General features: G+C 41.6%; 2 protein-coding genes across 2 annotated transcripts in view; one reads left to right on the forward strand and one right to left on the reverse strand.

Moving 5' to 3' along the window:
- The window catches only part of LOC118426270 (piwi-like protein 1), a gene marked incomplete in the record, with an annotated part of 27,317 nt that extends 26,284 nt beyond the window's left edge, over nucleotides 1-1,033 (forward strand). The window contains 1 exon segment of the mRNA XM_035835555.1: nucleotides 1-1,033.
- A 1,028-nt stretch (nucleotides 1,034-2,061) lies between these two features.
- LOC118425366 (toll-like receptor 13) lies at nucleotides 2,062-3,171 on the reverse strand. Its single transcript, XM_035834174.1, has 2 exons — nucleotides 2,979-3,171; nucleotides 2,062-2,774 (listed from the first exon to the last, which is right to left on the reverse strand). The coding sequence occupies exons 1-2, from the start codon at nucleotides 3,169-3,171 to the stop codon at nucleotides 2,062-2,064; spliced, it is 906 nt and encodes a 301-aa protein (XP_035690067.1).
- Between the last annotated feature and the right edge of the window lie 7,861 nt (nucleotides 3,172-11,032).

Consider the following 11,032-nt stretch of genomic DNA (forward strand, 5'->3'; position numbering starts at 1 on the left):
TTCTTTTTGTTCACTCTATGATTGGTCTTGATATGTTTAAGTTAAACTCTTTCCTGTACCTCTCAGAGTAAGGTCAAAAAGTGTTGGGACCACAGAAAGAACAATCGGCAGGCAAAACATCTATGCAGATTTTGTTTTAATTTACTCTTCTTGCAAAAGGTGACACAAGATTGAGTAGATTTCTTTCTCTTTTTTTGCAAAAAGATAGCAAGGCAGGAATCAAGTACTATTTTCTCATTTTATAGCTATGAGACCTTATTTTGTTAGCCTCCAGGTTAAAGCATTGTCATCTCAGATCTCGATACAAGAAAATCTTATTTCTTTTTTTCCTTTCTTGGTAAAAAGACGACAAGATACGTCCGGAGTTGATGTTTTCTGCTTTAACCTTCATAATGCTAAGGTAGCCATTTGACACCAAAGTTTTGTTGGTTCTGGGGTTGACCAGCTGGGAGAAGAAGGTTAAGTAGACCTGAGCAAAGAAGTGGCCCAGAAGAAGATGAGTACAGATTTCAGAAAGTTTAATGTCATGGCATCACCTACCTAAAATTTCTGTTAACGTTTTGTCCCTCTCATTCTATGCAGTACAAATGCCAGCAAGTGCCCTTTTTGTTAGACAGGTGATTGCACAAGTTAAAATTCTTAAATGTCTCTCTGTCTAGCCTGAATCACCAAAGTTTCGTAACATGAACGCTAACTAGTTATGAAAGTCTGATTTTGGTTTAGTAACGCCATTCCTTCCTTCTTTAGAAAAACTTAAGGAATGCAGAACAGTTGTAAGAGTTAAGAAGTCGAGCAATCATAAAGTTGACATTTAAGAAGATTGCAAACAAGATGACACGTTTTGGCTGGTTTCTGTCACATGCTAAACAGCCAAAGTTAAGAATACTTTCTGTATTTCTTTCTGTACTCATTCTGTTGTTTGAGGAAGAAATTATATATCCTTTGGGACCAAAACTTAGAGATCATAGAGCAACATATTATATTTTGTATTTCTACTTTTGTTTATTAAAAGTTTTCATGACATGGACTTGAAGCCCAATCTTTGTGTGTATTGATGGTTGACCAAATCAATTTTGAGTAAAGTATGCTTGTCATGGAATCCTTATCTTTTTTTAAAGCCATTTTGTCAGTTCACAGTATGGTTGGAAACTTGTTGGAGGGTGGAACAGACAGATATTGTGGATGTGTATGTAATCCACATAATCAAATCAACACTACCTTATTCGGAAGCATGGACCTGTTATCGTTGACGATTTCATTCGTACGTTTCAATAGCTTTCTCAATCATGTGTAGCATGAGCAATTCCTCTTGGTTTCGAAATAGAACCAGAGATATTGTTGGCGTAGGAGGATTCACATGCGTTATCATCATTATGTATGCACTGCAGTTATTGAACAACAAAGTGTTAATAGATACTCAGGGAGGTGCACATTGACATTCTTTCATTAATGCTACACCAATTGGGAGCATTGACTAAAATACAGTTGTAGTTTTATCAAGGTCCTTGGGTTTTACACAATTTGTACAATAAGTGACACTCTTCCCCGTGTAAGGAGTCTAACAGTTATACTGGAATAACGAAATTCTGACAATACCTGTAACTACCATACTATTGCCTTTAAATTGCTGAATGGAGTATATTTACTGGCGCTGCATTTATGCTAATAGACATTAAATTCACGTTGACGTTACATGGTAAATTTAGATAGACGATTAAAGATATATATCCTCCTAAATAGTATGTAATTGCTTTGCTACAAAAATCACTCAAAACTACTTGGGAAAAGTATCACTAGTCGGTAAGATTGGCCCTTACAGTGGGAGCAGGAGTACGTCATCCCCATGTCCCAACCACTGGTCGTCTTGCTCTGGTAATAAAGTGTCATCTTGCTGTTCTAGGATGTTCCGCATGGGTCCGTGTATCTGCACTTCTGCAATGTTCCTTACCGCAGCGTGACCTGGCTGTTCCGGAATGTTCCGTTCCGGATCTTGTACCTGCTGCTGAGGCTCTGGGTCCCGGGGTAGAGGATCACCCAGAGCGTCTCGCAGCCTCCTCCAGATCACCCAGAGCGTCTCGCAGCCTCGTCCGGCCACGTCAGGTACGTCCGCAGGTCGTCCGGCCACGTCAGGTACGTGTCCCTCTTCATTACGGCGTTCAGATGGCGGAACCGTTTCAGCATCCTGTGAGGAATCCTCTCCAGAAACACCAGGATGTGACGCCTCCCTCCCCCCTCCTCAAACATGTTGTACTGGGCCATCTGGAACTCGTACTCGCACCACTTACCCTTCAGGAAGTTCCTTGTGATGAGGCAGACGGTTCTCCGGCTGTTTTCCACAGCATCCGCGATGTTTTCCACAATGGGGGCACCGACTGCAAAATCCCTTTCGTGTATGACCAGGCTGTAGTCAGGTTCCAGATTCTCTATTGCTTCATGTACAACCCACATGACGTCCTGGTTGTTGTAGGCAATAAAAGCATCGTGCGTGTATCTGGGCGGCTCTTGGTTCTCTACTTCGCCAATCTTCGGTCTCCTCCACTTGGCCAACATCCACAGGTAGTACTGAACACGGCCGATGTGGTAGTTGACCAGGAAAATGGTCATCATGGCGACGAAGATGCCGGAAGAGGCGAGCACACAAGCCAGGAGGCGGTTGGGCCGGAATCCATGACTACAGACTCTGTCAAAGAACTTTCGTTCTGATGGATCCTTTCTCTCGTCGGATTGTTGTTTCTGCGTCAGCCCGTCTATCAAACGTCTTCCGCACAGTTCAGCTGGAAGAGAACATGTGTAGCTTCGATCTGAGAGAGGGTAAGGGCTGTGGAAGTTCGCTACCAAGTCAAATATGTGCTGGCCCCACTCAACAAACCACCCTAAGTTACAATCACACAAAAATGGGTTATCTGCAACGTCAAGATGTTCTAACCATTTAAAAACAGGACCAAGCGTTGTTTGATTTAAAACAGCCAAACTGTTACTGCTCAGAATCAACTCCTTCAACCCGTACAGATGGCGAAAGGCGTTCCCAATCACTGCTATCCTGTTGGCTGCCAGGTTTAACTGCGTAAGGTTTCCAAGACCATCGAATGTCTTCTCTTCTATATTTTGTATTTGGTTGTAACTAAGATCCAGGAATCTCAGCCGCGATAGTCCACGGAAGGCGGAAGGCATGACGGTGTTGATCTCATTATGACTGAGATCCAGATATGTCAGTTTGACCAACCATCGAAAGTTTCCTGAATTTATAAGGTGTAACGGGAGGTGCCCCAACACGGTACGCTTTTTCTTGCGCTCAAACTCATGGCGCTCCATCGCTAGTTGCCTGAGAGTGGTCAAATTTTGATGACTGAATTTTTTACTCATAGATTTGAACAACATACTTGAATAAGAAATGCATTCGTGTGGTTCATGAACCTTTCGCGCTGCGTGTTACAAGCGGCAAACACTGAGAGACAATTTCGTGTATGTAACCTTCCAATTTTGTGCTACGCTGGACAGTGTGCCTAACTCGGTACGCTTTTTTTTATATTTTGCTCTCTTCAGAAGTAAGTGGTAAATCTAAGTACACAGAAAAAAATTAATAGTATGATATTTTAGCTTTCCTTTGACAGTAAAATCGTGACTGTATGTACTTCTTGTCTCACATGAGGAAGGCTGTACCTAGAACAATCCAGCTGATGTTTTACGGGCAATGGGCTGAATGCACTGATCGTGAATGCCCGCCTAAAAAAACCATTACGAAAAAACGACACCGCCAACATCAACAAAACTGTCTGATTATATGAAAATATCATCTACATCTCTCTGTCAAGTCTTATTTTCATAGACAGCACGAGTCAAATAAATCTTTGGAGCGTTCTCTAGTCTGCCACCTTCACGGCCACACTCCCTTGGGAGTACAATGGTGGCAATGTTTATGTCGCTTCCTTTTGGTTGCTTTTCTACTCAACAAACATTTGAAGACCCATATTCATAGTGCTTTATGGAGATTTATTTATGTGTATCATGGCAGTTGTGTGACTGCTTGGATGAGTTCGTATAGTTAGCGACACGAGCCGCCAATACGCAGAGGCCGGTGACCGCAGTGATTCAGCACTGTCAACATTACTGTTAGAATTCTGCTCTTAAAAAAACATGAAGTAAATATGTTAAAGTATACTTGGAATGCACATTAAAGCTGTGTGCATGGTTTATTTACCTTTGTAATCAGCATAGTCAGTGGCAACAAACACGGTGTACTTATGGATAATAAGATCAGCAAAAAATCCGTACCGTCTTACGACGGGGACCGTCTTAGGGCGGCCCCCGTTATGTGGTTTTGAGAGAGTGTCAACGTTTTTAGGTTAACCAGCCCTTTTTCATGTACCACATCTATGCCGACAAAACCATTGTTATCCGATATAAGTTTCTAGGGTTGATGCTTTGTAAATTGGTCCATAGTGTTCAGATTGAATATCGTTGTGAGACAGGTCGAGATACTGAAGATTTTCAAGGGCGGTGACTGAATGAATGAAAGACCTTTATTGTACATTCATGCCTCGACGGGCTAGGTACAGGTCACTGATAACAGACATGACTGATAACAGAATACATGTAACAAATATATGAAAAAACAACAGGATACAATTTAACTAGTTGAAGGTACTAAGCTAACAGGATGGTCGACATCTTCTCGCTTCTTTGTACAGGTGTAGATATAAGAACATATAATGTTTGATATACAGGGTTTGTCTAGGCGCATCAAAAATAGAAATTTATCCGTTGCATTAAGATGTTCAAAATATGGGAACTCTTTTCTGATATATTCATAAAGCACAATCCGTTCATTATGGTACAATTTACAGTGTAAAATAAAATGCTGTTCATCTTCTACATGTTGTAGATCACAAAATTGGCAGACTCTATGCTGCAGAGGGGTGCGGTTGTGCCTTCCAGTTTCGATATGTAACTTGTGGCAACTAATCCGGAGTTTAGTGACAGCCAATCTGTGCTGTATGTTTTTCACCATCAGATATTCTTCTTCTTTATAAATAGTCTTGAATAATCTATAGGTTCGTAATTTGTTACCGAAAGATTTGTCCCGGTTGTCATTGTGTATTTCGGTTCTAAATGTTTGAATGTAAATATCCTTTAATCGTTGGCTGATGGCGTTGGTTATAGGTAATAGGTTTGTTCCTAGAGATATTTGAGATCTCCATATGTAGGCAAAACCGCATTCCTCCAGTATCTTACGAACGCCGGACGCCCAGCACTTATTTCCATTAGCATCTAGTTGTAATTGACAAGATAGGGCGTCGGCTTGTAGACTGTCAGCTGTCACGTTTTGACGGATTCTTAGAAAGTGTTTGATAGCGTTCAGGGAGGCTTCCAGTTGAATGGGGTACCTCCCTAATTCCGCTCTTGTGGCAAGGTTAGATGCTGGTCTGGGGACATTTAGTGCTTGTTTGCAGAATTTAAGGTGAACAGATTCAATGGGACAGGTTTTAGGGCTTTTAAATGCGCCCCAGATTTCTGAGCCATAAAGTAGAATAGGTTTGACACATGCATCGATGAGTTTGTTTCTAACAGGTAATGAGGCGGTGGCTTTATCTAAAGATTGTTTTATTCCGAATAAAGCCTTCAGACCTTTGCCACTCAGGTATTTGTTGTTAGCTTTAAACGTGCCAGCTGCACTCACAATAATACCAAGATAAGTATAACAAGTTACAATTTCTATTTCACGATTATCAAACAGGAGAGAACAGTTTTTAGGTAGACTGCCACCCTTTGTAAATACAATAATTTTTGTTTTCCTAAGATTTACTTTTAATTTCCAAAGTGCACAATAATTTTCCAGATTGTTCAAGGAATGCTGTAATCCCTGTTTGGAAAAAATTACAAAGTCGTCAGCATACAACAAGCATGGGACAGTTTTGCTGTGCATAAGTGGGGGATTACAAGGAGCACCGTCAAATTGGGACACAATATCGCTAAGAAAAAGGTTAAATAATGTAGGGCTTAAGTTGCACCCTTGTCTCACACCACAGTTAGTAACAAAAGTTTCAGTCAATCCATTTTTAGATTTAACACAGTTTATAGTCTTTGAATACATGCCCTTTATTACTTTTAGAAATTTACCACCAATACCGAGTTTACTCAATTTAAACAAGAGGCCGTTTCTCCAAACAGAATCAAATGCTTTGCTAAAATCAATGAAGCAAGCGTAAAGTTGACGGTTTTTGTTAAGATATTTGCTAACTAGTGTACTTAAAACAAACAGATTATCGGTAGTTCTAAAGTTTTGTCTGAAGCCTGCTTGGTGTGGCTGGAAAAGGTTATTGTGTTCTGCGTATTTGACAAGGCGTGAATTTAGAATGGAGGAGAATAATTTCCCTAAACAGCTGATTATAGAAATCCCTCTGTAGTTATCTGGCAGGGAGGTGTCTCCTGACTTGTGGATAGGAACAATATGACTTACTGACCATTCTTGCGGGAAATGACCATTTTGTAAGCAAGTCTTAAACAAGTGGAGTATAGGTTCTTTAAGCAACATTTTACCAGATTTTAGCATTTCATTCAAAATTCTGTCATTGCCGCTTGACTTATTGTTTTTTAGTTTTAAGACTGCGGTGTCCAATTCTTCTGGGGTAATTGCGGAATCTAGTTCTGACGAGTTTGATGGGGTGGTCGAAAAGTCTGTTTGAATGTTTTCACTGGGAAGGCCGTTGTCTGTAGGGCTTTCAGGAAATTTGTCAAGATTCTTGAAGTGGTTTACCCATTCCTCTTCTGTAATCTGGTTATCGTCATTTGGCTTTCCTGGTTTCAGTTTATTTATCAAATTCCATAATGCACTCGGGTTTCTTTCCCTTAGTGAAGACAATTGATCCATGATTTGTTGGTGGAAATCTCGTTTCTTCTTTTTTAGCAATTTCTTATATTCTTTTTTACTTTTGAAGAATCTACCCCTTATGTCTGGATTCGACGGATTTTTTTCCAGTAAAGATGCTATGTTTTTCACTTCCCTTTTCATTTCCATGCAGGTTTTGTCAAACCATTTCTTGTTTTGTCTTTTACGCGGGCGTTTCCTTACCCTTTTCAAACACAGCGACTGATCACCTGCTTCTCTCAAAATGGAACCAAACTCCGACACATAATCATCAATTTCCGAAGTGCTGTTTATGTTGTTTGGAACGTTAGAACAAAGTAAACGTAGTCTATCGACGAAATGAGACTGGCCGAGAGAAGAAAGGAACTTCTGGGCTGATTTATCGTTCCATTTATACTGTTTGGGGAGAGGTTTTGCATTTGATATGTTCCGGCTTTCTTGATAAGAGTGATTTGTTGATTTTGATTGGATTAATGCCCAAACCATGCAGTGATCAGAGAATAACGTTAATGGTTTTATGTGAAACGATAAGATATGTGGGATCAGGGACTGACTGCAAATTATATAGTCAACTGTGCTGCTTCCACGCGGTTGGTGGCAGGTAAATTTCCCCTGTAAATCCCCAGCCACCCTCCCGTTTAGAACTCTTAGGTTAGCTTGAACACATAGGTCAGCAATATGCCTGCCGAATTTATTCGGAGGGGCCTTATCCATGTGTTGTCTATCTGAGGAGTAAGGGAAGCTGTCTGGATTACAATCGTCAGGAGTGCTATCATCTACATAATCGCGCAAATCACCAAGACGAGCGTTTAAGTCGCCGCCCAGTAAAATAAATCCGTCTGAACTATATCTAGATATTTCGCTTTCTAGGATTTCTAATGTATGATTTTCTGCGTATTTGTGGGTGGTCGATGCACTGGGACTAATATATGCCGAACAAATAAACAAGTCTTTTGGTAGGCCCAGTAGCTTTCGGTCTATCTGTACCCAGAGAACATCTGTAGATTTGGATTGCGCTTTCTTGACGTAGTTTCTGTACTCTCTCTTGTAAAAGAATATTATACCCCCCGAGGAGCGCTTAGCTCGCTTGTTTTTTTGTCTGCATTGGTGGAAATAACTGTAGCCGGGAATGTTGATTTTTGTGTTGTCTGTGCTCCAGGTTTCTAGGAGCGAGAAGAAGTCAAACTTGTTTACATAAGACACGAAATCTATATCCTCTAATTTGGTACCTAAACCGTGAACGTTCCAGGCACCAAAACTTTTGCTTCCGCCTGGGAAAGTTTTCATACTGTTGATAAGGTACTAGTACTAAGAAAAATTGTGTCTTTGCGGTCCGAATCCACAATACTTGACAATACGTAACTAGTTAAACATTTAAATAGAGATACTATGACAATACATTCTAAACCTTCAGTGAGATACTATAAATAGGAAGTCTAAAACTACTGGTATATGTTTATGAAATACCAACGTTAACAGACAATGAGTCTGGCAGTTCTTTAAGAGATAACAAACAAAAATAAAAAAGGGAATTTAAAAGTAAAGGCACATAGGGTGACGCAAAGTACAGTCCCAGTATACATCCTACCACATGGCGAACATCGGCGGCCACATCATACTTGGGTGCCATGGCCAGGGCGGTGGGTTCATCGGCGGTGGATGTCGGGGCGGGATGGGGAAGTCGGCGTTCGTAGGAGGGAGTCCCCAGGGCACGGGAGGAGGCTGGAACATGGGCCGGCTCCAAGGTCCGGAGGGTGGGGGCTGGTTCCAGGGTCCTGCACGGTGTCTGGGCGTGATCGCCGCTTCCCCCGTCTGGCCATTCGTAGTAGAGGACTTTGACCCTTGCATGGTCATAGGACCGCTAACCCTTGGCTCGTCGAACGTCTGTCCTGTTTCTGTGTTGAAGGTTCGGTAGAAATGACAGGCATACTTTCTGTCTGGCCTTTCTCAGGCGCCGGTGCAGGGCGTTCCTGTCCGTGCACGGGGTGGTGACTTGAAGTTGGAGCAGGTTGGGAGCGAGTAGGAGGCTGAGTTGGTCTTGGAGCGGGTTGGGATCGGGAAGGTGGTTGGAATCGGGGAGGTGTCTGGCTGGGTCTGCCCATCTGTGCACCGACTACTGCGTCTCTGTACGAGCGGTTCGGAGAACTTAGCTTGATGTTTGCTGTAGGTTGGTTGTTGTTGATAGGGTCGTTCCTTCGGCCCATGTAATGACCCAGGCCTACGAGGGGGTTGATCGTTCGCTTTATGTTGGCTGCCAGAACCCGAGTCCCATTTCTGTTGAGATGATATCCGTCTGATGACCCTACATGACCTAGGATATTTCCGCCTGCACAATTTCTTGGAAAGTCCGATGGTGTCACTATCTTTTAAAGTCTCGATTGAAACCAGTAAATCAGTACTAGAATTACTACGATCCGCATGGCACATCTTACATTTGTGATATGTAAGCTACCAAGTCTACAATTTCTATCGTGAACTGAGGAGATTTAATAATTGTTTATTCAACTGACAAACTACCGTGGGGGCCTCGCATGTGTTAGCGGTAATAGCCCTCGTTGCATAAATAAACCTGGCAGAGGGCCAACGTTGTTAATTTTGTAGCCTAAAATTTTCTGAAACTCTCAAACAACATTGTTGCTTATTCACCGTCATTGAAATAAGTATCAAAACAATCAATTTGCATTTGCGTTAGATACAGTGCAGCTTAATCAACAACACTTGAAGTTGAACAGACATGTTTAGAAAAGCAGTTCAAACAAAATCCTAATTTATAGTTTATTTATACCAAGGACACACTGCTACAGTGCACTACCCCTTACTTTCCAAGCAGAGGCTTGGTTCCGTCTTTTTTGACGTGTATTTATTATGCTTGCGAAGCAAAACATATTAAGAGTAAATGTCTGTAAGAATCAAACATCAGTGCTCAGGGTAAAAAAAATCGATTTGGTTCATATTTTGCACAGTGATAGTATATAGTATTTGGCCCATGACCCCTCAAAATAGCTCCTTTTCCGGTCAAAACTTATTGTTGTCAAGGCAACAGCCTAAAAAAGTTTTGAGGCCATTTTCACAGATTTCTGCATGTCAACAACATGGAAATTGGCCAAGTTTAGGACACGATTACTACCAAATGCTTTATCGCAATGAAAAATATCAAAGGATTTTGTTAGACTAATGTCTAAACTTGAACAAAATAGGTGTGAATTCGATGAACAACATTCAATTGTATAACTATATAAACAATACATTTGTTTTGCGACCAGAACATCAAAACCCACTAAAACCTAGGGACTTTCTGTTCTGCATTTGTGTGCATGTTTTGGGAAAGAAACAGAGCTTGATTGTGAATGTATATAACCACACTAGTAATCAGTGCCGTGGCAAGAGGGAGGGGAGGCGGCGGGGGTGGATTAGCGTAATCAAAAATAAAGTTACTACGATGAAAATATAGCGGTCGAATAGAATTTTTTTTTCTTGTGATTTTTTCTTTTCGTCTCGGAAACGTCCTGCATTTCTTTGAACATGTGGCCTGTAAATGTCTAGTTTTTTTTTCGTTTTTATCGGGCTTTCTCTTTTGTACCGTTTTCTTTATGTCTCTTGTTTGAATGTGCCTCTTTATCGGGGAGTTGGGAGGGATTGGGTTGAATTGTAGAGATAAACGCTGAAATTGTTAATTGGGACAAATCGGATAGGACGACTTCACGATGCGAAAGAGGAATGGACATGTCACCCAGGCTCCGAGGTCCGATGCCGTCTAGACCAATCCAGTCCCATACTTTTTACCAAGGATAAAAGCTCCTTCAATGGTTTTACCCGTCCTGATACATCTGGACCAGTCTGGATACCAGACCCCAACCTCAACAATTTCTATTGTGTTGGTAGATATTTTTCAGATCGGGCTGGGGGCTGGTAACCGGGCTACACTTGGGTTTTTATCCAGCTTTCTGGAAATCGCTCTGTAGAAAACAGAGACCCAGAGACCAGACTCAAATCTGGCCCTTATAAAGTAGGAGGCCAACTTGCGTGGTGCGCTGGTTCTAACACAACAAACAGGTCGCATATGGTGATGATTTTGTGTCGAGGGGTATGGTGAGAAGGGGTTATGTGCTCAGTAAAGTAGGGTGGCAAGGAACTCGGAGCGTACATACCCAGCCGTAGCAGATCATA

Source organism: Branchiostoma floridae, chromosome 11 (assembly GCF_000003815.2).
Source record: "Branchiostoma floridae strain S238N-H82 chromosome 11, Bfl_VNyyK, whole genome shotgun sequence".
NCBI lineage: Eukaryota > Metazoa > Chordata > Leptocardii > Amphioxiformes > Branchiostomatidae > Branchiostoma > Branchiostoma floridae.